The sequence below is a fragment of the Corvus hawaiiensis genome, chromosome 23 (assembly GCF_020740725.1).
Source record: "Corvus hawaiiensis isolate bCorHaw1 chromosome 23, bCorHaw1.pri.cur, whole genome shotgun sequence".
NCBI lineage: Eukaryota > Metazoa > Chordata > Aves > Passeriformes > Corvidae > Corvus > Corvus hawaiiensis.
In genome coordinates this window covers 2541190-2569171 of record NC_063235.1, presented here as the reverse complement: position 1 = coordinate 2569171, position 27982 = coordinate 2541190, and the positions used below count along the sequence as shown (strand labels likewise).

Below are 27982 nucleotides of genomic sequence, written 5' to 3'. Positions count from 1 at the left end.
TAATTTCTCCTAGTTTTCAGTCTGATGTCCACAGTGCTACATGTTGGAAAGCACAGGAAATTTTGCATAAATTTGATCACTCACATAGGCAGTTATACTTTGAAAACAGTATTTTTCACAAGAATTACCAATGAAATAATGTTTTAGGACACAATTGAATTTGAAATAGGTAATGTTTTGAATAGATTTTTAGGTTTTATTGAAATCTTACATGAACAAGAAATTGGAAATACAATCACATCAAGGAACAAATTGCCACGGCTTTGACGTTTTAAGCCAAACAAATTTTGTAGGGCAGATTTTCAAAAAGGTGTGAAGTTATAACAATTTAAAAACACAGTTAACCTACTTCTAGGAATGCAAAACATACAATCATGTTATTTTCAATACAAGAAAACTTAATTTGTTGTAATTTCTTAAAACTACTAAGACAAAGCACTAGCTTTTACTTTTATGTACAGCATACTCCTATGTAGTCTATCCCAAATCCAAAAAAAAAAAAAAAAAAAAAAAAAAAAAAAAAAAAAAAAAAGAAGAAACTGTCCAAAACCAGAGGTTCTGCAAAATCATGATTGAACAGTGTGCCATTCCTGCTTTTAAACTGCTAAAATGAAGCCTAAAATGATAAAAGCACTGAAACCCCATATGGAGTTCAGGAATTCTGCAAGCCCAGTAATGTCCAAGTGCATTTATGAAAAAAGAAAACTAAGAGACTCGAGTATATACACAATAGAGTGATTCTTCAGCCCAATACAAATGGCAGCCAATCGCTACTGAAGGATGAAACATTAAGCCAATTTTTTTTTTTTTGAAAGATGTAGAGCTATAGCCAATTCTATGTTTCCAATATTCTCAATCCCTCCTCACTTGTCTACTTCCACTGTTGCCCATAAGTATCCTGATAAAATTCCTGGTTGTCATTATTGTAACCATAGTTACCGGCATAGTCACCACCTTGCTGGAGCGGCTGCTGAGCGATGGGTTGGGAGCCCCAATTCTGCTGGTTGTTGGTCTGACGGCGCTTGGAATCAGGTTGGTTGTACCCATCTGCCTTTCTCTTGCCTCCTACGTTGCCCCCACGGTTGCCCCTGGCTCCACGAGCACCGCGTCCTCTCTGCTGCTGCGCAGGGCCCCCTCTCCCCCCCCTGGCTCCTCTCGGCGGTCCCATGGGTGCCCCCCTCTGTGAGTAGCCAGCTCTACCTCTTGGTGGTGGTGCTCCCCGCCCCCTAGGTGGTGGAGGGGCACCTCTCCCACCCCTTCCTCCTCCTCCTCTTCCTCTTATAGCATAGCCATCATCATAGCCGTAATAGGGATCTTCATAGCCACCACGGTAGTCATGATAGTCATAACCATAGTAATCATCGTAATAATCTTCATAGCCATAGTAATCTGGGGGATAGCCATATCCACCTCTCCCTCCACGGCCTCGGCCTCTAATAGGAGGTGGCATGCGAGGTGGAGGGTAGTAATAATAGTCTTCATACCTAGTAAGAAAAAGAAACACAGAATTATTTATCTCCAAAAGCAACTCAAAATAAAGTATACATTTGCCCTTTGATTAACAATGCACAACACATAGAAAAGTTAAGTCAAGTCATTCAGGTTCTTCTAAACCAGCCCGTTTCACAGCACAACTTCACTCTGCAGCATTACCACAGTGCAAGGGTGACACTCACGCAGTGCTCCGAGAGGCCTGTCTGGCAGCCTGACGTTCTTTCCTTTTCTTATCCGGTGGCTTTGCTAACACTATTTCAATTTCTTCCCCTTCTATCTCTTTCCCATTCATTTCATTCATAGCCTGTACAAAAATTAAAAGAAAAATAACAAAATTTTTTTCCATTCAAAAGGAAACTAAAACTTACTGCAAGAAACCAGAGGGTTGGGCTGCTCCAGGCTGAGCTGTGCGATGTGCTTTGCTTTGTGCTACATAAACAGAATGATACACATCACTTTTTCAAGTCCCACTTTATTCACCAGTTACAGGGAAGCAGTATTTTTTTTAAAAATATGTTCTTTATATCGTAAGGTAAAAAAGAGGATTAAAACATATTAAGCATTATTTTTAAAAAGTCAGACATAACACCATCAGTTTTTGTGTTCCTGTATCTCCTAGAAACCTTTCAGAAATATGCAAGTTCTCACTACTCATACTGACATAAGCACTCACTGCACTTACAAGCCTGGTAGAACACGTGCACACAAGAGAAAGAATTGTTACATTTGGGTTTTCCAGATAGCTGAATGTGAGTCAAGTGACTGAGAAAATCAAGTAGTTCTGAGGACACATACTTGAGGAGAAAAAAACCAAAAAAGGTTACTAAAACTTGGTGATCTCATCAGGCAAGGCCCGAATCCTCCAGAAAATTAATGTGCAATTTTTTGCTGTCAAAAGCACCTACAAAGAGAACTTAATACAAATAGACAAAGAGTACAATTAAGACTACACCCCCCAATTCCTTACTTGGAGTTACCTGCTTTGCATTAAACATTTTTGATTATTAATATTTGTATTAGTGAAGACATTAGGTATCTGTACAGCTACATGCCTCAAAAGCATTAGAAATTATGGCAATGTATTTCCAAGAAGGTATGAAAATCAGTAGACACTAGAATCAACGAGCCAGTTTCATGCGTTCCACACATAAATACCGTAACAATCTCATTGAAAGCCAAAACACGCCCATACATAAAAATATCTCACGAAGTTCATAAACCAATTTAGTGGCTATGAAGCAGTCACATGGGCTATATGTGGTAGTTTCTAGCTTGAGATGAGCATTAGTGATGCATCTGATCTGTCTTTTTCTCAACTGCTACAAGTTTCCAGTTGCTGAAAGCTAACAGAGCATTTAGTAGGTAGCTGTACTGGGAAAGGGATGGATAGTGTTTACAGACATACTACAGAAAACCACGTCCAGAGGTGTTGCTGACTTACCCTTTGTTTCAACAATTTCTTGTCCTCCCTCGGACATGGTCTAAACTTATCCAAACCAACCTCGGTAAATATGAGTGACACTCATCCTAAAGCCATACTCAAGAGTATTCTAAAACCTAATCTCATGCATAATAAAATCCTAAGAAATTAAATGGCTATAAAATCATTAATAAGATTGAGTACAGAGCCTTTGAACTGTCCATGTAGCCACATACACCACATACAATATATCTGCTTCAAGACTCCCAAATGCAAGAACGTTTCCTACTCTCCTTCTTCCCCCCATGAATCATGGATTTAAAAAACAGAAGGAGTAATTTTTACAGAATTCAATACACTGAAGCACAGACAGCAGATATTAATGACCTTCTCAACAGCTCATGGACACAAAGAGAACTTTGAAGCTTACAATAATGATCTTCAATATTTAAGGAGTCATTGAGAAGAAACCTTAAGTATACGTAGTTAAGAACAGGTAATGCATTAGGGGTTGCCAACACCATTCTCCTCTCCTTCACAAAGCATTTTTTAATTACCTCCCACTTTCTATTTGATTCTTTTGTCACTCCAAAACTACACACGGCCTTTAAATAGGGGTCTTTGAGAGATAACTGATACCTTCTGCCAGTGTTTCCTCAGAAAAATTGTCTAGGTTGATCTTTTTTTTTTTCCTCTTCTCTAGACTCTCCTGCATTGCTCTACACCTCTTTTCCAGTCTACTTGTTAACTTGCTACAGTTTTGTCCTTTCAAGTTTCACATCCTCCTAGCTACTGAAATCATAGGAACAAAATTATTAGCGTTAAAATTCTCACAATGGGAATCTTATTAAATGGGCTCTACAGTTTGTCTTATGGAGGTATTTACTATAAATAAATTTCTTAAAACCATTCATACAAAATAAAGTACTCTCATCAACTTAGCTAGGAAAGGATAGTCAACTTACCTTCACTGCTGCACCTCTGTCCTCAAAATGAACAAAAGCATAATCCTTCAACTTCTTTACTCTTTCCAGCTTTCCAAATTCAGAAAAGGATTTCTCTAGAATTTCTTCTGTCACAGTAGTGGCCAAGTTTCTTACAAATAAAACTTTTACCTGGTGAAAAAATGAGAACAAAGCTGTAATATTTAAAAGTCAAACCTCAAAGAAAACTACCAACTAGTAAGATATTACTTCCTTTTTTGCTGCATTAAGAAATTTGGGTAACTTTACTAATTCTGTATCTGTTGTTTTGGTTTTTTTTTTAAAAAAGTGCCTTGTAGTTACCTGTGTGAAGTTTCTACAACTTCTCTCCTTCCACAGTTCCCTTCCATAACCAGAATATCCAACTTTGACTTCCTGCTTCTGGGATGCTACAAATCCCAGCAAAATTTTAGTAACAGACCTCAAGGACAGCAAAGAGTTACCCCAAATCACTGGGATAAAGTGCACATCATTCCCCATGCTGAACTTCACCTTCATCTCACTCTGGAAAATAGTTTTACACAATACCTACCTGGTACTGATTATAGCTAAAGCAGAAAATGCACAGCTTGACGTGTCAATCCAGCAGGATAACCCTGCATACTACTAGTTTATATGTTAACAGTGGTTAGTAACAGCACGTTTCCAACGTCTTCCAACGACAACTCATCTGCAGTGCTCGGACCACACCATTTGCATAGCTTACTGTGAAAATGCCCTCTAATAGATTTTTGTGCCTCAAAACTAGCCTTGCTCAGCTGGAACAAATCTTTGTCACTATGGCATAAAGAAACTCCTCACAAAGCACAAGAGCATCCAGCAAAGTCTTTACTAACCTTTGCCATGACTTCTGGATCAGGTTCCTCTACTGGATCAGCCCATTCCACTGTAACAACATTTCCCCAGACTTTTACTTTCCCACTCATCAGGCGTCGGCGAGCTTGTGCTGCTGACTTGTGATCCTCATATTCCAAGAAGCAGAATCCTCGATTCTTCTTTTTATCATCAGGTTGATGATACAAAATTACATCCACCAAACCCTCTGAAAAACAGATCTTTAGTACTGAGCTTCAAAAGGAAAGGAAAAATCTAGAGTCTACTCTAAAATGCCTTCACTTGTGTTTTGTAATTAATTTGAATTTTACACCTGAAAGGGGGTGGGAGCACAAGAAAAGCAAAACAAATAGCAGATACCCATCCAATTTACGCAGAAACAGGTCACCTAGCAAGTGAAGTTGTCCAGAACAAACTTACCTCACAATTAGGCTCTGTAAAACATCAACCTCAGCAACTCACACTGTTTAAGTTTTCTATACTTTTAAAATCATTTTTACATCTTTGAAAGGCAGCCAGCATTAACACATGACCTCTCCCCCGCCTCCTGGGGAACCCAGAAGGAACATCTTCCACATCTCTCCAAAAAGAGGAGAGAGAACTAAATGAATATTCACCTTCTGTTTTCACCACTTCCCTGAAGTACTTATAAATAGCAACCCTAAAAAATAAGCAGGAGGTTAAAGCTCTCCTACAGGAACAAGAGCAAGTGACTCAATCTCTTATCTAAGGCAGAAGCACCCTTTCAGTGATGAGCTGACTTCTCTTCTTCCTACTTGCTGCACATACTGGAGAATGCTGAAAAACTGGGACAAAAATTAGTCTGTCATTAACTATTGCTGTAATAATATTCCCTCTAAACCAATTCAGTACTCCCTCCTCCCCTTCACTGCTCAGGAATACATTTGTTTCAGGCTCCCCAAAAAACTTCATGTTGACAGCAGAACGTCCTGTAGATCCAGTAACAAACACAGAGCCTTCAACAGAAAGCTAGATCAGGTAACAGAATTGGGACCTATTGTTTTTTTCTGAGTTCATTTGTGCTGTTTTTTCTGAGTCCCTTTGAGCTGTTTCCATCTCTAATTGTAAAGCTACATCATCATTCATTTAACAATCACTAAAACAAACACAAGTCCCTTTAGAGTCCACCTTAAGATATAATACATATGTAAAATTTCTAACAAAATCAAATTTGGAATACAACTTGAAAATAGTTTAAATGATACCTGAACACATCCATCAAACAACTAGACCCACAAAACAGAGACTGAATGGTATTCTGGGACTCATTAAGTCTTACCTGTGACTTTACCAAACTCTTCCAATATGTTTTCCTTAGTTTTGTTCTTTGGAATTGACCCAACAAATAACCTGTTGTTTGCCACGGAGATGCATACTCCAAGGTGCTTTCCAGGACGGATTTCATAGTTGTCACACTGAAAAAACAAAGCCATTGATTTGCTTTATGCACAATACTATGCAAAAAAATATCCCCAAATCATAAAATCAGGTATTTTCTTCATCATGTACTACTTTTATACATAGCACGTTTAATTGGCATTGCAAGAGAATTCCTAGAACAGCTGTTTTTGTGTTGGCATTCACTTGGAAGAACAGTGCCAAACTTAGGATTTCCACAAACTTCAGAAGTCCTGTTGAATGGAAAGCTACAAAAAAACTGCAGTAAAAGGAACAACATGGGACGTAGACAAATTGCATGGCATAAATTTATTCACCTACTGTTTATCTCAGACTTGAAAGATCTTTCTAGCAACTGGTTACTGGTTCCTCTGCTGTCAGTCAACTGCTGCAGCTGTTATCAGTAAGCAAATACATGGCATTAAAGATACTGTGAGTTCTTCCTCTTTCCTTGGACAGCTTTGAACACTGAGAAGGTTTGCCGAGACAATCAACAGTCTAAATCAGTCTGTGACCTGGCTTCTACCCCATCCCCAACAGCAGGCATGTTTTTGACTTTGTACATGATAAGATTAAAAAATTTTACTGTCAAGATTTAAAACTTCCATTAAAAAAAAAATTTAGCCCACTGCTTCATGCCTGCACCCACAGTTGGATTACTCTGAACACCAAGACTCCCAATAGGTCTTTAAAGGTACAAGAATTCAGCCTTTAAAAAAAAAATTCAAGATAGACAGTTTTGGGGGATTTTTTGCCAGAATTTTCAAACACAGCAGAAGAGAATGGATGTTTCATCATCAGCTAGCTTCTGAAAATCTCATGCAATTCTTTAAAAGCAGGTTTTTAGCCATTCTAACCCTAGCTGAGACATAGCCCTACAAATGACAGCAATACCTTCAGGAATATTCTTCATATTCCAGAAGAACTAGAAAAATGTTAAGGTACCACAGACTATCAAACAAGATCACCTCAAGGAAGACAAAAGCATTTCAGAATTTTGCTTCACATACTAAAGTGATTCCTAACACAGTAAAACTTTTTGTTCTGGTGCCATGAACTTATTAACCTTAATCTGCTTTTCACATTGTATCTTATGCAAAGCCATTTTGCTTACAATTAATCCCATTCCCACTGGTGCCCTGCAAACACAAGGAGAAGGCCCACATGGTTTTAACCGCTTTTAAGTTTTTCCAGGTTTCAGGTTTCCCTGCCCCTACCAACTTAACTAAGGTGTTCAGATTTTACCCCTCTTCCTCATCCCTCATTCAGGATCAGCAGAATTCCACTAAGGCAAGTGAGATTAGACATTTCACCTGTTTTGGTTCAAAGTACACACAGTATTTCACAGCCACATCCAAAATCTTTGGAGATAACACCCTGATCTACCCAATTCTACATCTTCCTCTCAGGGAGAGGCAAGGCCACTATCAGACTGCTGTCTCTCCCTTTAACCCTCTAAGGATTGCTCCGCGTCCCTTCCCAAACTGCCTAGGTGCATGCATGTCAGCTTTCAAGCAGTGAGCAGACTGCATGAATGCCACTGGAAAGAACAAAAGGCCACTGTAAACAACCAAAGGAACTAATTCAGAGACCTCCTCCATGGCAGCAGCAGCTAAACAAGGCATCTCCAATTAGCTCTTCAGAGCAGAAAGGGTGATGAAACTTAAAACACACTGAAGCTTAAAAAATGTATTTTCCAGCTGGAATCAAGTAGGCTCCTAACAATCACCTAAGTACTCTGACAGGCTGCAGTAAGGTACAGCAGATAAAAGTCTTCTAAGGTAAGTATCTGTACTTACTAGATGAAATCAGGAGGCAATTTTTAAGAAAGTAAAATTTTGAGCCTGTCAATAGATGCTTTAAAGACTTCATTATTTAAGAAATTACCAACATGTTGGCTGTTTACTTCATCTTGACCTGTCTGGAAGTAAGTTAACTCACCAGTTTGACTGCTTCTTGTGCTGCATCTTTACTACAAAAGGTAATGAAAGCGTAACCTCTGTTTTGACCAGAAAGAGGATCCATCATGAGACGCAGATCCCAAATTGGACCAGCTTTCTCAAAGAGTGGTACCAATTCATCTTCATAAAGGTCTCGGGGAATTTTACCAACAAAAACCTAAAAAGGAAGAGGACACCTGAAATAAAGCTTTTTCAGAAATACAAGCTTCTTTTTAATGCTTGAAAATTCCTAGGAAAGGAAGAACAATGCAGATAAACCAGCAGAGCAGAAACATTGCACTCATCACTGCAGCCTTCACAGCAGCCAATGTTATTGTATGTCCCAAGTCTTCTAACCCTCCTGCCGTTTGTACAAGGCTTTACACACAGAAAACCTGGGTTTGTTATTTATATTGAAGAGGTTGTGAATTTCCCCTGCTGAAGAGATAAATGGTTCTTACCTGGTTTTAATTTTGGCAGTTAAACACTAAGACCTTACAGACTATCTAGTTGGGTATCATATGTTAAAGCAGGCCAAGCACTTCCTTGCTGTTGCAGTATTTTCAATTCACTCTGTAAATTAATCCTCCTTAGAAAACTACAGAGATGGAAAAATAATTTAATAATAATAATTTCCTTTTAATTGCTTGATGTACATTTTCCACTTTTAATATATATTGTAATCTTGTTTCTCATATGTATTTGTTGCAGCTTCCACCAACTGAATGTTTAGTATTTATTTAAGCAAACCTGTGAGTTCTTGTGGTTTTGTTCCTTACAATTAACTTGGGATAATTTTTGTTAAGGAGTTAATCTCTTTAGCTGAGGTCTCACTAGAAAGATTCCCCCCCAGTTGTTTAATCACTGTAGCTCTCCTCTGAATTCTCAAAACCTCTTCCATGTTAATACAAACAAAACATTCCAAACACCCATTAAAATCAAAATACATTTATTTTAACTTCAAACATTTTTTGTAGTAAAAAAAAGCCATAAGTCAACGCTTTCTTTCTCAGTAACGCCTTGCCATAATTGCATCTCGCACTGAAGGCATAGCAGAATTTCAGAACTAAGGACATTCAGCATGCCCATGTAGGCACCAATATAACAAACCTATGAGGAGAATATGACTAATCTGAAAAACACGGAACAAGGTAGAACTTCTGGATGTTTCATGTTATGCAGATATTCCTGAAATTCAGTTTCCAGAACATTTCTAAAAAGCTTAGCCTCTCAGTTAACTGTGACTGTTGACTGAACATTACTTATTGGGGAGAAAAGAAAGGAACTGATTTTATCACACTAACTGAAAGTTTAATGGCAGAGCCAAAAGATTTTCCCCGCTATCTCCCTAGAAAGCTTAAGGTATTCCTCTAGATAGGTACTTACATTGTCATTCCTTCTAGAACACTTAATTCTAACTCATTTGCAGCTTTTAAAGACAAAACCTGATACCACCAGGGAAACACACAAGAACTACAACTTGCTCCTAAGTCAGTGAAACTGTCAACTGAACTTGCTACAAACTCCAACTGGTTTTAAAAAGTCCACATTAAATTCTTTGGTTCAGATGCAGCTGTTTCCAGCACAAACCAAAGGCGACTCACCAAACCAGAACATTTAAGGAAAAGAAAAAAATCTTAATCCAAATACAAAGTCCATTTTGTCAGCAAGTTACCAAAAAATTACCATCCTGAAAGCTTCTGTGTTCTACTTTCTCTGCAGCCTCTTTGGCTCACTCTCTACAAACTTTTAGACCTGGCAATTTCACAAGACTGTGACTACAGTTCAGTTCAGGAAATACACTCTAGAAGCTAGTATGAGAAACAGAATTAAGGATTTAACTTGGAAGATATTCACATCTGACCTACATCCTATAGTAACTTCCATTTATAAAGTAAGAAGTAGGTAACTGTGGGAGAAATTCACATGTAGGGGAATTTGCTTTGAGCCTGTATACTTAGTATGTACAAGAACTACAAGAACAATACTAAACACTAGGTGAACATCTTCCATGGGTCAGAAGAAACATCTGCAATAGGTTTTTTTTTTTAGATACGTTGATAGCTTGATTAAAGTTCTGAAATACCAAAGAACGCAGTATCAGATGTCTTGTTTCATTTTTCACTTCTACATGAGTACTGTGGAAAAACTCTGGAAACAGGCATTATTAATGAAACAATAAAAGAGATCTTGCCTCAGAAGGATGCAATTGCATTTTTTCTGGGTTCTTCTTGTAATCACTGACCATTAGACTGACTTTTTCCAGTTTTGCTTCCTAAAGGACTTGTACAAAGTACTCCATTTTACTTCTTCTTTATTACCATTTTAGAAGACTGAAGTTTTCTTAGTTAAGGCTTTTTGTAATTAATTTCAGTTTCCTGAACAATTTTACAAAGCATTACTGAGGGGCGCAATCCACTACTGCACTCCAGATGATGTGTCCTTCAGTTATTTCAACAACTGAGCCTCTGCTGTTGTCAATGCAAGCTAACAGAAGTGTACTGCAGCGTTCAACAAATTCTTTCAACAGTCCTCTTCATATACTTTGCAGTCAATTTTTCCTAAATATCAGATTTAACTGCTATTTAACATAGGCTGCACAACTGCTTCATCTTATCCAAATCTACAAGTCCTCCTTTAAAAGAAAAATAACAGAAGTGGACAAAATCCTAGCACAGTGCACAAACCTTTGAACCTCCCATTCCTGCAGTACAGAAGCGACATTCCATTTGTTTACTAAAATCAGCTTGGTCCACTTCAACTCCTGAATTTAGTATACCACTGCTTCTATGTTAGTTCTCAGAGTACCAAATTCTTCCCATTCCGTTTATTGTGGATAAAGCAGTTTAAATCGCCCCAACACTTCTAGTAACATTTTCCAGACTGCAGGTTAGCCTTACGACCCTTACTTGATTTTTTTGTTACAAATTCTGACCCTGCATCCACAGAGAGCAAACATAATACCAACTTATTGTTCACAGAGCTAAAATTCTGGACTTGATAATGACATTCAAAGATGTTTACCACATACTTACCCAGTAAATCTCAGCTCTGAAAAGGACATGTGGGAACTCCTCCATTTTGTATAGTCTACACTCTTACACAGATAGCTAAGCTTAAACATCATCTTAGCAATTATGGGCAAATAATCTATTTACAGAATTTTCAAAATTTTAGTTCACATCACTGAAAAATACTGAAACAGAAGTCTCTCAAAACTTTAGGAGTAGAACATACTTTATCTGGATACCCCTCAATAAAACTGAAACCAACCCATCACTCACGACAGATGACTGTTAGCTGCATGTACTAAACATGTCTTCATGTTAGCTGCACTGTTATAATTTTGACAAGTACTTTCCCCTGTTCCTATTGTTGTGGGGTAAAGGGCTGGCATTTCAGTTACCACTGAAGCCTCCTGTTCTTCAAATCAGGTCTTAAACAGTATTATATTTGCTTACACCAAAAGGTGAAGGAGGGAAATCAAGTACCACATTGGTCACCTCCCTCATTTCTGGTGTAACTAGTCTGGACAGGCCATATGTATGTTGGGGGGGAGGGAGCTTCCCTCCTCTAAATGAAAAAGACAAAAATTTCATGTATCCATATATACACACACACATATATATTTATATACACACATATAGACATAAATATAAATCACGGCAGTTTGGCTGGACACTAGGAAGAATTTTTTCACAGAAGGGGTGAATATACATTGGAACAAGCTGCCCAGGGAGGTGCTGGAGTCACCATCCCTGGAGGTGTTTAAGGAAAGACTAGACATGGCATTCAGTCCCATGGTCTAGTTGACAAGGTGGTGTTCAGTCACAGATTAGACTTGATCTCAGAGGTCTTTTCCAACCTTAATTATTCAGTGATTCTGCGAAATAAGGATCCTTCAATTTTCCTGAATTTAACAACTAAAAGCTCCTCAGTTGGTAGACTGAAGATCAGGAGTGAAAAATACTGTATTTCAAACTGCTTTGCAAATATAGCTCAACCTCATTAAATAATTAAATATTCCCCATAAACAGACAGCGTTTACCACTTGGTATTATTCAAGTGAAACACAGAATGCCTGTCTTGCTTGCATGGAAACTTCATCATACCTGACTAGTAGTACACTTACAACCAAATTTCCTTTTTTCCTTATACACTTAAACTCCTCCTTGCTGTCACTGAATTTAATGAAGCACTTGTAACACTGTCTTTTATTATGACTGCACTTAATTTCAAAAGTTACTGAAATGGTTCTGTAGATGTTATCTATGCATCCTCCAATGCTGCTGAAGAACTGATTTATTTAAACCACAGTAAGACTACTTTACATAGTTTTGTATAAAAAATTTAAGAATACAAAAGAATTCTTTTTTCAGCATTGCTCGCATATACACTTTAGTGAAATGATTGTTCTGATTTTGGCTGAAATAGAGGTAATTTTTCCTCAGTAGCTAGTACAGGGCTGTGTTTTAGAGTCAGTAGGACAATAATGCTGATGACGTGCTGATGTTTTGATTGTTGCTGAGTAGTGTGTACCCTAAGTCAAGGACTTTTCTGGGGTCTCATGCTCTGCCAGTGAGGAAGTGCACAAAAAGCTGGGAGGAAACATGGTGGGACAGCTGACTCAAACTGGCCAGAGGGATATTCCACACCACAGATCATGCCCCATACGGAAATTGGGGGAGCTACTCAGAAGTGGGGGCCACTTGCAGCTCAGGGACAGCCTGGGCATCAGTCAGCAGATAGTGAGCAACTGTGCTGTGAATCACTTGTTTTTCTTGGGTTTTCTTCTCTCTCTTTTCCTTTATTACTATTATATTTTACTTTGTTTTGACTATTAACTGTTATTATCTCAACTCATGACTTCTACTTTTTTCTTTTTCTGATTCTTCTCCCCATCCCACAGGGTTGAGGGGGAGTGAGCAAGCAGCTGTGTGATGCTTGGTTGCCAGCTGGGGTTAAACCATGACTATGACAAACCTTAGTTACCATAGAGCACACAGACCTAAGGAGAGCTTGAGAAGGTACACGCATCAGTTATTACCTTTCAGTTCAAGGATTCATTCTAATTATTTACCACCACCACTAAATTAATTTTCCTTCATGGAACATGAACATTCCCTTTAGAAATCATCCTTACTGTGATGCCTCTAACCATCTTCTAGACAACAAACGCAAGAGCTTCAGCATCTCAAAGAATGCAAAACTTATCTATAAACTGAAAGACAGTAAGGAGATTGACTGTTTTCTCAAACCTAGTCTGGTGGTTTATAGAAAAATCTCCAAAAGAACTCCTCTATCAGACATGCAGCAGTGTGACAGAGTATTCAAAGTGTTGAGCATGTATTACAAAACAATCTGCTAGGGACTAAAACCTTGAAGAATAGGTAAGTGAAGAAATACACAGTTCAAGCATTTTCATAACCAAACCTAAGTTTGCTCACAGCTTACTAGGAAGATGCACAGGTTCAATCATAATCTTCAATTTCCAAATATGCTTACAGCCTAGACTTGGTCCTTTGGAAGGAAAAAAAAATTTTTTTTAAAAAGTCTTTGAAACTCTTCCAACTATCTTTTAACTTTAAAAAGAACAGCAGGTTTAACATGAGGTAAGAAAAAGCAGAGAAACTTTAAGCAGAACAAAGGAGCACTGCACAAGCCTCTCAGGATAAGCAGTTCTCAGTGTGTACAGATGCAAATGACCGAGTGTAATGAAAGAAGGAAACACCCAAACAACTGCTTTTATTCTCATCAATAAACACCCCAAAAAGTAAATAAACACCCCAAAAAGTAAGTATTGACATCACAGGACCTCACTATAAGCAAAACGCCTTACAGTGAAGCAACAAGTCCTTCTGCAAAAGGAATACTCAATATTATATAACAAATCCTATTGCCATTATTTTCTTCTTTAAAACCTTCTGCACAGCTGTAACTTTGTTTTTATTACAGAATCACATTCCAAAAAAGTCCCACTGCTCTTAAAGCTCATCCACTTTAAAAAAATACATGGGACTGCTTCATCCACCTAATCCTTTCAGCCAAGTGTTCACTGTGCCAGTCTGTTAATGCTCAACATGCTGACCACCGAGAACACAATTTATTAATACTTCAGCTTTATTGCACAATGTAGCTTTAGCTTTCAAGATGTTCACCTACATCCTGACACCTACAGCTACAATTAACATGCAATGAATTCCACTTTATGTTTTAAAAATTAGTTGGTGTACAAATACTTACAGTAGAAACACCTGATGCACCTTACAGGGAAAGAAGTCTACCTAGTATGCATCTTCAAATCAGTAACAGTAATTGGGTATTCTCAAGAACCGAATGTTTGCCATTACTGTCACATGACTGACAGCTCTGCATCAACATATCTGAGCTGACACAAGCTACAAGCACTTCAGTATTATTTAAATAAGTTTCAGATACAAAGAATGCACTGTCCCAATCCAAAGGAATACTTTTAAAAATTTGTTTTATCCATAACACTGGAAAAGGGGCATATACACCACTATGTAACTGGAAGTGTTGGAAACGAACGAGAAGTGGTCTTCAAAAGCTTAAGAAAAAAAAAAGAGGAAACAAAAAACAAAACCCCACCCACCTCACTGTGCCCACAATGACCTCATCACTTATGTGCAAACATGCTCTACCTAACACAAAATCCTAGGATCCTGTTTAAAATTATCGCTATGCCTCAGAGCTCAACAGCAGGAGCTAAAGTCTACATTTCATAGAGCATACACCAGTTTCAGCAACATGTTCAGCATCTCAGGCTGTCAAACCAAACAGCCTAAGTCAGTAATCAGTCCTTAAATCCAACAAAATGCCAGCAATACATTCATTTGGTAGAAATATCATTTCTAGAACTAGCTGGCTAGAGTCTGCTATAGCTTCTAATGCTGATTCAAGGCAGAAGTACTTCTATTAAGGGAGTTTCCACAAGTTGCTTGTTCTAGCTTCAGGAAACTTAAAAATATAAAAACATATTCTTCATCGTATGAGAGTGCAGCTAAATTTATGGCTTTCCGGTGAATTCCTAAAGAGACAAACCATCACTGGACAATATACTTAAGAGCAGTAGTCAAAGACTTTCAGTCATGAGAGTAGGTCACTGTAGGAAGGGACCTACAGGGATCAGCCAGTCCAACGGCCTGTCCACTTCAGGGCTGACCAAAAGCTAAATCATGTTATTAAACGTACTGTCCAAATGCTCCTAAACCCTGACAGACCTGGGGCACCCACCAGCTCTCTAGGAAGCCTGTTCAATGTCTGACCACCCTCTCAAGTAAAGAGATGCTTCCGTAAGTCAGTGAGACATGGTGCAACTAAGTAACACTTTATACATCACATAATCACCCCGGCAACACCACTAAGTTGGTAAACAACCTCTAAGTCACCTTTCTAAATGCAGAAATGAAAAAAAAAAAAAAAAAAAAAAAAAACCCCAACAAAAATCTGAAGCTACATGGCCTCTTTTCAGTGTAGTAGTTGTGATAGTTTCATTATCAGTCCATGCAATCATCAAGGATTTTTTCATATAGATTGAAACAAAAGCAAATAAACAAAACCTTAATTACTACCAATCTCAGCTGTCCTCTTCAAAACTTTTATGTGAGTACCTTTATACAACACCCAAGTCTTTTGTATTTTTAGCACATTATATGAAACAAAGCTAGTGTTGCTTAAATTTCATTTCTTGCAAATAGTCAAATTCCTCAAAGTAACATGTTTACCTACTCATGCATCCATGGTCACTTTTCAAGAGATGGACTATAAATTTTAGGGTGAACCATGAAGTCTGATGATTTAATTTTAAGAAACTTTGCACAGCCTTTCTTAGTATATTCCACCTCTTTTTTCTCCACTTTAACCTATCTTCCTGTCTTTTGCAGAATACTGAGGAGTAAGAAAGACTGATTAAAACACACATAGAAGAATATTTTCCTCTACAATACATTAAATTTGTAATATAGTTTATTTTCAAGTATTTCTTATTTATGAGTTTGCATAAGCATACAAAGCAATTATCAGCTTAGTCTGCATATACCAACCTCAGTTCCAATGCCAGGCTGAACACCAGAATATACAGTATCTGGAGGAGGACCCCCATATTTCCTCTGTCCTGTAGTTACATCCAAAGTGTAACCAGTCCGCTCTAGCAAAGCCTGAAAAAAAAAAAAAAAACACCAAAAAACCAAAACGTCAGACTACTTGCAAGGGAGACGGCAGTGGGTTAAAATATACAGAACAAAAAAAGCATTCCAAGATAAGCATTTTTTTATCTGCTCCTTGCCATACTTGATAAGGTGTATATGAAGAGACAGAATCTACAAAAACCCCTATTGTTTTGTGGGTTTAAAAAGCTATCATAAACAGCAATATTTGTTTTATATTACAAGGTCACTGGAAAGAACTTGTTTGTCTTTTCCCTTATTTTCCATTCTATATGTCCAGAAGAAGTCCAGAACACCGGACCACTAAGACAATTCTTAAACAGATACCAATGTTTTCATAGAGCTTAAATTTTGGCAACTGTGTGATCAGAAAGAGCTGCATTCCTAACAACCCTTGTCTTTAGAATCTCTATCATGCATACATTTCTTTAAAGCCAAGTGTGAATATACTTATCCAGGGGATATTGATACTTTTTAAGTTCATATTCAGTCTATGTACAAGTAATATATCAGCTAGTACAGAAAAACCAGTGTTACCTTAATCTTTGCTTCATCTGGTCCCTTCGTTGATTCCTGTACTTTGCTGCCTTGTTTCTCTCTTTGCCTGTAGGTCTTCATAACTCCACATAAAAATGCACTTTTGTTCTGTAGATACAATTTACAAAATAATTCAATTGTGTATATGACAAGCCCTGGGAACCCACTGAATCTTACACTTCATACCACAAAGTCACTACTTCAAGTCAATGCAATAAATCAAATGTCAAAAGAATCCTTCAGGAAAATACAATAATTAATTGAACAAACTTGTCAGATTGAGAAAGTCATCAGATTCCAAACAGCATTTTAACCTATTTTCTCAATTGCACGCATTTTTATTATCTGGGAGCTTTTGCTTTGTGCTCAAATACCTACATATTTAAGGAAATTTTTAAAAGACTTGTTATTTGGGTTTGAAATACAAGAATACAGCAACATCAATGAATTTCTAAGTAACAACTCTCCTGCCAGTAGTGCCAGAACACTATTTATACTTATGTGCTCACGCTCCTGGAGCTCTCACCTTACCTGTACATGCGACAGGTCACTTTCTTTAAACTGCTGTAATACAGAGAGGGCTCCTTCTTCATTAAATTCCCTAAGAGCATCAATTGCTCTTTCATCAAGATCGACATAAGCTACCAACCCTAAAAGTTAAAGATAAAGAAGTTACAGATTTCTATTGAATTTCATACAAAGAACTATGCAGTTTGCTTTTAAAGTCAAAAAGTTACATTCCATAGCAACAGAATTATACATTTAATTATATATTCCTACACAAGTATATGAAAGAATATGAGTACAATGAAAAAGTTAAATTAAAATGTATATACCTAAACACTAACTGATGTGCAAGATTATAGCCCATGTGTAACAATTTTCTAGCGTTCAGGAATGCAATCTGCTGCATAAAAGCAGTATTACACACCAGGGTCTGAAACAATGAACTCTGGCTCACTTTTAATAATTTGAATTTTGTTTGTTTATCCCTCATTTTAAGTTCCACACTTCCTTTACTTGAGTTGAGCTGTTCTAGAGTAAACTGACAGGTGAACATTACAGGTATCCTATTGCATGGGAAAAAGGAGCTACCCAACTGATGATCAAACACCTAGGAAGCTCTACCGCACAAAATATTAGGAAGCAACAATGATTTGTTCACTCTTTCCTCCAGCTTCAAAAAAGCAGGAGTCAGTGGACTTCATGAATATCTTAAACAATGTTTGGAGTTTTTTAACTCATTTTGTTGCTCTATGCAGTTCCAAGAGCCAGAATTCAAAAAGCTATTATTTTGAGCCCTGCTATGTACCCAAAAAAGCTAATGTTAGTTTTACAGGCACAGACTCCCCCAAGAAACATTGGACCAGTTCTGAAGCATTTTCTTTTTAAGGATCTTTACAAGTTATTTTTTTCCTTTTGTAGTGCACTTGCATCAGTTGTGGAGTCAGACATATAGACTGAGATTTACACTTTTAAAATCATACATCCAAATTTAGGACAAATACCAAAAACTCCACACACTTTGCAACAGCTTGATCTCCAAAATACACAGATTATTTCACTGCTACTTGATTTTGAAAATGCACAGTAGTGCCAAGCCCAAGGACTACATTTCAGAAGTGATCCTGCATATTGGAAGGGACCTGTATCTTTCATGGAAGACTTCAGCAGATAAAAAAAATTGCTAAACTCAACCCCAAATTTGGCTCAAGTGTCCAAAAGTAGTTTGCTTCAACTAACAAACCCCTGCACAATGCAAAAAACTTCAGTGGCATTAATGAAGTGTGAATAAATCTTTTCAGGTTACTCATGCAGTGGAATTATACTTGGTAGTCAGGTTCTGGGCTGAAAAGCTTTAAAATTCCTTAAGAACTCCTTACAACACAACCTAACTGCAACACATGTTAGAACCCCACGAGTTCCTCTGCCCAGGTATTTATTTACACCTTCTCTCAGACCATCAAGTGCACGTCATCATGACCCACGGTTGAAAAGTGCTTCTCTAAAGCCAATAAAAGCTGGTAAAGGCTTGAAGAAAGCTCACTGTGAATGACTTCCAAAAGACATCACCCACATGAGCCAGTTTCACACTGAGGCTTGATAAGGTATTGGTTTTGAACTGCCTTCATTTGATCAGTGTAATTTTAACTCTTTTCAACAAAAACTGTCATCTTGCCACCCAGGTATTCAAGATCAGCACATAAAGCAGTTCTACTGCTTCTTGTAAATCTGTTCACGGAACACACTCTAAAAAGGAAAAGAAAGCCTCTGTCTATAGGATAAAATAGGGTGGTTATAAAAACAAAATAGGAAAACCTCTGTATATAAAGAAACCTCTTTACAAGTTGCAGAGACCGCTTGCTACCAGCAAGGTATTACTCGAATTGCTAGATAGCTTAGTCCTCAACTTTGTTAGTGTCAGGCTGAACACTTCAGTGTAATAACCAACATGGATTAAACTGTCCACTCGGAACTAGAGAGAACAAAAAATCCACAGGCAGACTCAATTCAAATGTAGTCCCAGGCAAGACAAGCTAGTTGCTTCCCTCACTAAGTCACCTATGCAGCCTTTGAGTGTTTTAGAACCACTGTGACAGTGACAGTAGAAACATAAAAGCAAAATGATGATTTGGATTGAAGAAAAAAAAAAGTACAGTTTAGTATGTGAAAACATACATCTTCATTTGACGTCTAAGAAACTAGTGCTCTGTGCCCTAAAGCAACTAAGATATCACATACAACTCCAAGGATGTGTCAAGTAATTAGTCAATGTCAAACCCAATTTGCCTTTAGGGAAATCAAAGTAGCAAAACATTCAGAGCTACACAGATCAAAAACAATGAATTTTTAAATCTTAATCTATAAAAATTTGAAAATGGTATGTCCTCACTTTCATAACCAATCAGAAACAAGAAATGCATATTATACCTGTCTGAAATATTTCATCAAGTCTCTCTGCCACCTTCTGTGGGAGGCCTGCCTCTATCAGTGTCTTGTAGTGTTCTGTGTGAGTTACACTGGAAGTATCCATTGGTTCTTCCTCTTCTTTTAACTGTACCGCATTACCATTCACCTGATTAGCCATTTTATTATGCTGCTGGAAAAAATTCAGGAGCTATATTACAATAAGCCAGAAATAACTAGTTTGTAGGACAATGCAAGATTTATCTAAACTAATTTGTATACATGCTGCAAAATCACCTGTATCAAGTTTTATTTAATACTTTTGGATGCAGCTGATCTAAGTTTCAAAAGAAAGTACAACCCTTAAAATTGTGGAAAATGTACATGGAAGAATTTACATAACTTTTAAAAAATTTACTTCATGTACATAACAATATCTAAACTTCATCTACTGATTGTCATTAACTGGTTACCATAGCAGCTAGAATGTACGGGGACACGGTAGTAATATCCTTCAGCAAAGACTCAGAAGATCTAGTGTTATTTCCATTTCCCATTCTGCTACTTTTAAAACAATCATTTAAAATGTAGTGAACACATAACCCTGCAGGGTAGCTTAAGGTATAAAAATGTTAATACTTGTTTCTTGTTAATACTTATTTCCACTTTCTTGGCTTGTTGCCATGTCTTCCTTCAAACCCAACATGCTGCACAAGACTAGCCACATGCTTTCTCACGACGCTGTCAGAACTCGAGGACAGAAAGAGAAAAATCGCACTTTGATGCACATTGTCATTTGAAGCTGCAACACAACAGTTTCCATGCTTTCAGTTTCCCTCAAATAGGAGCTGTACAAATCACAGCTACTATTTCAATAATATATACCTTACTGGTTTAAAAGGAAGCCATGACTGCAGCATCTTCAGTTCTTATATTAAAAAATCTACTTGCTTTCAGAATTAACAAGCTGATGTGCACTGAAAAATGCACAACTATCTTCTCAGACAATTCCTGTGGGCTTTGCCCAATTCATTAAAGACTGTTTCAATTTCTCAATTAGCCAGCCAGCTAATATTTAGTGCTTTCAAATAAAAAGGCTGACAAGAGACAATTCAACTACCCAGCAGAGAACATTAAGGATGATCAGCTGTTAGGTTCAGAAACGAAACAAGCCTCAGGCTTTAAATGATAGGGCAGAAGTCGATGAGCAGCAGTGAAATGATAACCAGGTAGACAGTGCAGCATGGTTGAAGCAACGCAATTAAGTACTGGAATACAGGGATGAAGATGATTCAAGAAGAGGTTTTCTAAAAAATGCTAAGGCCTCAAGCTATTTACTACGCTGCAAAACAAGTCTCCAAGCATAAGCACACCTCTAACAGTCCTTTGTACACCCAGCCCTTCCAGACTACAGCTCATGAACTGGCTGGAAGATATCCTGTCCTATGAAGATTGAAAGCTAGAGCAAGGGAAGGAAAAAACCCAATCATTTTTCTTCAGACAGCCATGATTTTACTAAAGGTGTTGTATTTTGACGGGCAATTTTAGAGAGATGTAAAGCAGCCTCACACTGTTTCTCAGATGCCACTTCTTTAAGCCATTAGCGTGGAAAAGAAAGGAAGTTTCCCGTAGCTACGCAGTGCATATATATATATATACATATATATATATATACACACACACACACACATTCTGTTACTTGACAAAGAGAAATTACTTTCTAACCAATTCATTTTACTTAAAAGCAACTATAGCCTAATTACAGAAGGAAAAAAAAAAAAAAAAGCTACCTGAAGCTACAATAATGCTTACCGACCCTTACAGGTATTAACTATCAAAACACTAATGAACATCAATTTTCTGTAGGTTACAAATATCACAGAAAGCAAAACTCAGCTACGTGTCTGCTTGCCAGATAGCCTCGGCAAGATCTCAAATTTGAAACAGTGCAGGGCAGAGGGGGTTTAATTACACGGAAAATGCTTTGCTCAACCCCTCTTCTCAAAAACTCACAAGCTGAGACACTTAAAAAAAAAAAATAAAGAGGAGGGCATTTTTGATTTCACCTTTCTACTGCCTTATATAATAATTTCATTACACATATACTGTCTTCTCTGTACACACACACACACAAAAAAAAAAGCCAAACAAACCACACCTGAGAGGCTACAGCAACACATAAATACAGAAAATTTACTTGGTGCAATTACTAGGACCTTCTGAACTACAAGGGTTTATGGCGACAATCAAGGACAGTTTTTTGTTAATCCAGAGTAGCTTCCAAGTGTCACATACCCAAAAGTTTTAACACTTTTTTCAGTGTTGCCTATAACTGAACAAAAGGTTGATAAGCTACGCTTTGCCCAGACAGAAACACCTCCCCTAGAGTACAGTGACTCAAACTTCTGACAGGCAAGATTCACAGCACGAAAAGATACCAGCCTTCACCACAAGCATACACCAGTGTGGGGAGCAATATCTAACCCCTACGAATCAGATTACTACACAGCACCACAGCTCAAATGCTGTTTTAAGTAGGCTTTTAGGCAATTTAAATTAATACTCAGCTTTGTAATTCATGAGCTGTATGGTTTATTTTTGCTTAAGAATTAGTATCTTCATAAAGAACTAAAGTCAAATGCAATGCATGTTCAGTTTGGGTGTTCAAATTTTAGCTACTTCCTGTCACACAAACTTAATTTAAAAGGTTTTCCTAAAGAAATATACCGTAGAAAATTCTGAAGTGACACAGATGCCAAAATATTCAGGTACCAAGAGCATCCAGAAGACATACATTTCTTTTCACAGTTATAGCAACAGATCCTCTAATGGCTTATTCAGTTTGGCCTGAAATCTGAGATTAAATTGGCTTTTCTTCCTCAGAAATCACCAACAAGCAAAAATGCATCTCTTACAATACTGAATCTTCACTCTGAGTTCAGCAGAGATATGTGGGTGAAAGTCATAGCTGAAAAACACTATTTAGCTCTCCCTCTAGGTAACATCAGCTAGTTGTAGCTAACGAGAAAAATATTTTTAACTAAATTTTATCTAGTAAGTAAAACACACAATGATTACTTTAACATTTTTATTCTGCTCTAAAAAATATTAAAAGCATGTTAAAGAGGAGTGATATCTCTGTTTGCATGCACAGTGTGTCCATGTGACTCAGCCTATGACAGACCAGGCCACGCAGAAGAGCACCCGCATACACTCAGTTTTTCATCTGCATTAAGTTAGATATTAAAGTATCTAGAAAAGAGGGAGACTGGTTGAATTGGAAAGACTTCAAGGGTGGATTATAAGTAAAGAATTATGTATATAAGTACACATGGGATACGTATTTGCTTTTAAAACATGCAGAAATGGATGAATTTAAAACAGTGTACACAAAACCATGCTTACCAAATGAGCAGAAGTAATAAAGAGACATCGGGGACAATTTTACCTAGGCAAGAAGAATTCTCACTGGCACCCAAGGCGTTACCTAGCCTCACCAACTGTGCATACGGGGAAGGGTCTTGTTTCAAGTTTCACACTGTTGTTGCAAACAGTGCTTTTCTGAAGACCATAAGTACTTCATGATATAAAACATGTTTTTAGCTGTTCACTGTCTTTCATCCAAAATTCCTGCATCTCGAGAGTAATTTACAAAATTACTAGTCCCTTTTTTAAGCTCTCATATGAGAAGTAGGAAGTTAAAACTACAGGTGCTTCCAGTGTTTTGTAATGCAAACGGCTCATTTAGTTATTTTTCTGGAAAACAAAGAATTAACAGAGATCTGATCCTGACAGTGTATGGCATCTTGAAAAGAGATACCTGATCACAGCCTCAATCTGACAATCACTGGTTAAACAGCCATGATGCTACTATTCCCTTTATCTTATACCATGACTCTAACAGAGGTTGCCACCTACAGACTATCTAAGTATAACTCCATCCAATTAATTATAAATTCAGTCTAGTTAACTCAAAACATGCTTAGGAACAGCTTAAATGAGAAGGAACAAAAAATATCTGGCAAAAGGAGAATATCTAAACCTACCATAACCAACTTCACAGTGATTATACACCAATACTGGTTTTGGGCTCCTGCTGAAAACTTAGTTTCATGCAGGAATGGAACTTGTTTAGCTCAGGTGCACAGGAAACCAATTAATGCATACATAAAAACTCTGCACCAAAGTAATTCCACTTGCTTATGTTACTACTCCTAACCAATATATTATCTGTGTCAAGCAGTTAAGTTAAACTATGTTAAAAATAACACTGAAGGAAGTTTGGGGGGCATTTGTTTGTTTTTGTTATTTTATTTGACCACAAGAAAATAAGTGCAGTCCCTACAGTTATGCCTCACACTGCAAGAGGGTTCTTGTCAAGCCAGGAAGATAAACATACAAGTGGGGAGAAGATAAGAATTCACATTTAAAGACTGAAATGAGGTTTTATTAAAACTTTACTTGTTCAGAAACATTTCTGTACATGAAGGCATGTACAAAAGGGCAGGCCCTTTATTCTGTAGATGAAGGCATTATAGTAATTTCTTTTGTACCATAGCTTATTCAATCACAGAAAGTACATTTTAATAGCTTGATTATGATATGCTAAACTTAACTACGATATGCTAAGTGTTTCCTAGCACGAATTACAAGGAACCTTATATTGAAGCCATCACAACCTGAAGACCTTTAAGCAGTAGCCAGGATTTCTCGCTACCTGTAAGCCAAAATGCAGCTAGCACCCTCACCTCTCCAGCTCAGCCTTGCTCACTCCACAACCCCTTAAGAAATAAAAATCTGAGAATCTCCAGTATGATGCTAAGCAAGGGACCAGCACAGCCCACAGAAAAACAAACTCTGCTTCAGTACCCACACAACTATGATTGGGAGATGACTTTAACACAGCAGGTTAGCAACGTGCCCATCAGTGCCATTAAAAAACAACAACTGCACCAATAGCTCCTACGTTTTGCTAACCTAAACCATAAAGTATGGCCATGCTCACTTCTCACTGGAGTTGGCAAATCATACCTCATCTGGTTGTCTGGGTTGTACTAAACACCACTCCTGATACTCCAGTTCCAAGCAACACTTCAATAAAAATGAGCTTTGTTCTCAAGAATTTATCCTCAAAGAATTTTGCAGATGTCTGTCTAACAAAGCAGGGAGTATTCGGGTTTTTGATTGAACTAGGAACTTGAGTGTTAACAGAAGACTCAAGTATTATTTCAATAGTGTTCACCTAGACAGAAAAACTAGAGGTAAGGACACGTAATGCTTGTGGGGAATACAATTTCAAGGATGCAAAATTATCAAGCAGATACTGCTTGTTCACAAACACTACATTTTGCATAGGTTACAAAAAGTTTACACCGCGAGATGCAAAATTCTGGTTAGATTACTTTTACAAGAAAAAAAAAAAAAAAAACAACAAAAAACTGTGTTAAAGTGTAGTCTCAAAGGAAAAAAGCAACCAATCAAAAAACCAAAGCACCAGCTTCATGAGCATTAATGTCCTTTGCAGCACGAAGTGCCGGTGGGATCCTTTAGAGCCATAAATATGGGAAAGGGAACCCAACACACTGTTTCAAAAAGAGTAGTCCAGCACAGCTTATGTACTTAAGTAGCATATTCAAATACTGACAGGTAACAAGGCTGCTCAGACCGAGTAAATAAAGTCTTGTTTTTAAAGTATATGCAATAATGATGCATTTAAGCAAAACTCTTCAAGACTTAGTAGAGGCTTTTGACAAGAGTTAATTTAAGAAAAACTAAGTCTTAACAACAAAACCCTAGATAGTTTCTCCTTTAAGTACTTGACAAGCGTCATTCTCACAATGGAAGTACGAAGCGCAGACCCGAGCGCTACGGGTGGGTGCAGCTGTCCCTCCCGGCTCTACCGCATTATGCGCTACCTAAGATCTAAGGGCGCGCTGCGACAGCGACGCATTTGCTGCTGAGAGCGTTCTTCTGTGCCCGCCGGCAGAGCGGACCGGGCACAGCCTCAGCCACCGGGGCTGGTGCGGCTTTAAAGAGCCCGGAGGGACCGAGCAGGGACCGACCCGACCCACAGCACGGGAAAGGCGCGCACCGGCCGCCCGTCACATGCAACCCTGATCCGCACGGCTGGGCGGAGCAGGCCGCCCCCCCACCCCCACCCGCCGGGCCCGCCCCCAGCCCCTCCCCAGCACGACTCCCGCGCCCGCGCCCGCCCGCTTAGCCCGCGGAGCAGCCCTGCAATGGCCCCCGCCCCGCTCTGCTCCGCCGCGCCAGCGCCCCGGGCCTGTCCCCGCCCGCGCCGGGCCTACCCGCAGCCCGCGCTTCCCGTCCCCTCGCGGGGCCCATGCAGGAGGGCTCGGCGCGGCCGCGGAGCGCCCCCGCCCCGTGGGGCGGCCCCAGCACTCACCGGAGCGGGGCCGACGCGGCGCAGCTCGGGCCCAAGCAGCGACGGCAAATGGCGCGCGCTCCTCCTTCTCCTCATGGACGGCGGCGCGACCCCGGCAGCACGCGGGGTTTCCCGGAACTGTTTCCAGGGACCGCTGCTTCGCCCACTCAGGAACCCGCGCTCTGGACGGGCAGCCGGCGGCACCAATGAGACGCGAGAGGCGGGACCCGCCATTCCTCTCGGCGGCCAATGAGAGGGAGGCGCCGTAACCAATCACAGAGCGCTTTCCACCCGGCGCGCCGGTAGGGCCGGACTGGGGGCATTTAAAGGGGCAGCGCCTCTCGCGGCCCGAACAAAGGGAGTGTGCGGGGCTGCCTCACTCGGCTGCGCCCGGTGCGGGGCCTTTGCTGAGGGGTCGAAGCCGAAGCTGGGGCTCCGCCGGGGCTCCGCCGGGCATTGGTTCCCGCGCTGCGCCCAGGACCCCGCACGCAGCTCTGTCTGCCCGTGGTCGCGCTTTCCGAGCCGTGCCTCGTGTGAGCCTCCGGACCGGGTCTGGCTGCGTTGCCCTGCAAGCACGAGGCAAGGAGGAGAAGCTATGCGACTGCAGGAGCTGCGGGTTAGGCTCATCTCAGGACGCTGGTGTGCGGGGCTCTGCAGCTGCTAATCTGTAATTAATCGGTGATTAAGTCTTACTTGCCTCCTTACCAGGTTTTCTTAATCAGGCTCTCGATGAGTGCAGACTTGTCACAATAAATACATAAGTCAGGAAGAAATCAGCCCGTCGGCACCGATGGTGTGCTGGCTTCACGTGCTTGACGTGCTGTTGCATAACATGAAAGTCAATGTATGCTGGGTTGGGTCAGTGTGAGTCCCGGAGTGCTGTGTCAAGCTGAACCCAGAGAACCTGCATGTCTTCATACGGTCATGTGAACTGTGCATATGGAGTCTGGTAAACAAAAGTAGCAGCTCACATAACTCTCAGAGAAGGTTCTTCCAGTACCTTCACCCCCAAATTACTCTCCTGAAGATGGCATGTGCCTGTGTGGTGAATCATGTATGTGTGATATCCCACCACTGGTAATGTGGGGCATGGGAAAAAATGGTGTGCGATGTCCAGCGTTTCCAAACCAGAAGCTGGAGGCAAGCTTGTGCAGATTCTGGAGGTGTTCAGTCTGTCTTGCTGAACCTGTCTGGTGGTAGACATGCTCCTTCTCTTGTAGAATTGGTACTGCCTCAGTGACTTCCCTCTTGAGATTTGGCAGTAGAGCCAGCTCTTCAGTGGTGGACGTAGGGTCTACTGTGGTGTAGAGGTGGAAGAAGGGGTAATCATTCATTGCCTTGTCCATCCCAGATCACTGCAGCGTTTTTTCTGGGAGTTAAGAATGATGGGTTAAAGGAGTTCTCGCAACACAAATATTGAGAGGAATTGAGGGAGCTGAGCATCTTTAGTGGTGCTTAATAAATGTCCCACAAGGCTCTTACATTTTTTATAATACAGATTCCGGGAGTGAATTATGGAGTATAATGACATATGTCCCGTCAGCTAGCAACTGAACATGATGAGGCTAATGAGCAAAATATATATTGAGGTATGTACGTTTCTGCAGTGTAATAAATTGAGAATAATTTCCAGAATATCTCCAACAACTACCACCCTGGGTTCTGTGTGCTTTGCAGTGCTCTGTTCTTTGGTCTCATGTTCCACACTACAGCCTCAGCCCAAAATGATCTGAACTTTGGACACCTCTAGTCAGGAAGAAGCTATAGCCTTCAGGTAGTTGGGGATAATGCCAGACAGCAAGCTGTGCCTGAGAGGAGGCCCTAGATGCTCTGAGATGAGAGGAAAATTAATTTTTTTGCTAGATTTCTCAATTTTA

The 27982-nt window shown here is 39.4% G+C and overlaps 1 protein-coding gene across 2 annotated transcripts; it reads right to left on the bottom strand.

Moving 5' to 3' along the window:
* Positions 1–170: 170 nt before the first annotated feature.
* HNRNPR (heterogeneous nuclear ribonucleoprotein R) lies at positions 171–26237 on the bottom strand. 2 transcript variants are annotated; one of them, XM_048326705.1, is made up of 11 exons: positions 26127–26237; positions 19745–19913; positions 17345–17463; positions 16814–16921; positions 16154–16267; positions 8092–8268; positions 6032–6167; positions 4734–4939; positions 3880–4029; positions 1677–1798; positions 171–1484 (listed from the first exon to the last, which is right to left on the bottom strand). In XM_048326705.1, the coding sequence occupies exons 1-11, from the start codon at positions 26199–26201 to the stop codon at positions 872–874; spliced, it is 1989 nt and encodes a 662-aa protein (XP_048182662.1). In that variant the 5' UTR covers positions 26202–26237; the 3' UTR covers positions 171–871. The 2 variants fall into 2 exon arrangements, with proteins under 2 accessions (XP_048182662.1, XP_048182663.1); XM_048326706.1 differs by having other exon boundaries at positions 19745–19910.
* Between the last annotated feature and the right edge of the window lie 1745 nt (positions 26238–27982).

Excerpts from the sequence above, each read along its gene's own strand:
- HNRNPR (XM_048326705.1), bottom strand. The coding sequence starts at position 26,201 with ATGAGGAGAAGGAGGAGCGCGCGCCATTTGCCGTCGCTGCTTGGGCCC. Across the intron at positions 17,464-19,744 it reads TGATGAAATATTTCAGACAG|GGTTGGTAGCTTATGTCGAT; the intron begins GTATAATATGCA and ends TTTAACTTTTAG. Across the intron at positions 1,799-3,879 it reads ACAGAGGTGCAGCAGTGAAG|GCTATGAATGAAATGAATGG; the intron begins GTAAGTTGACTA and ends ATTTTTGTACAG.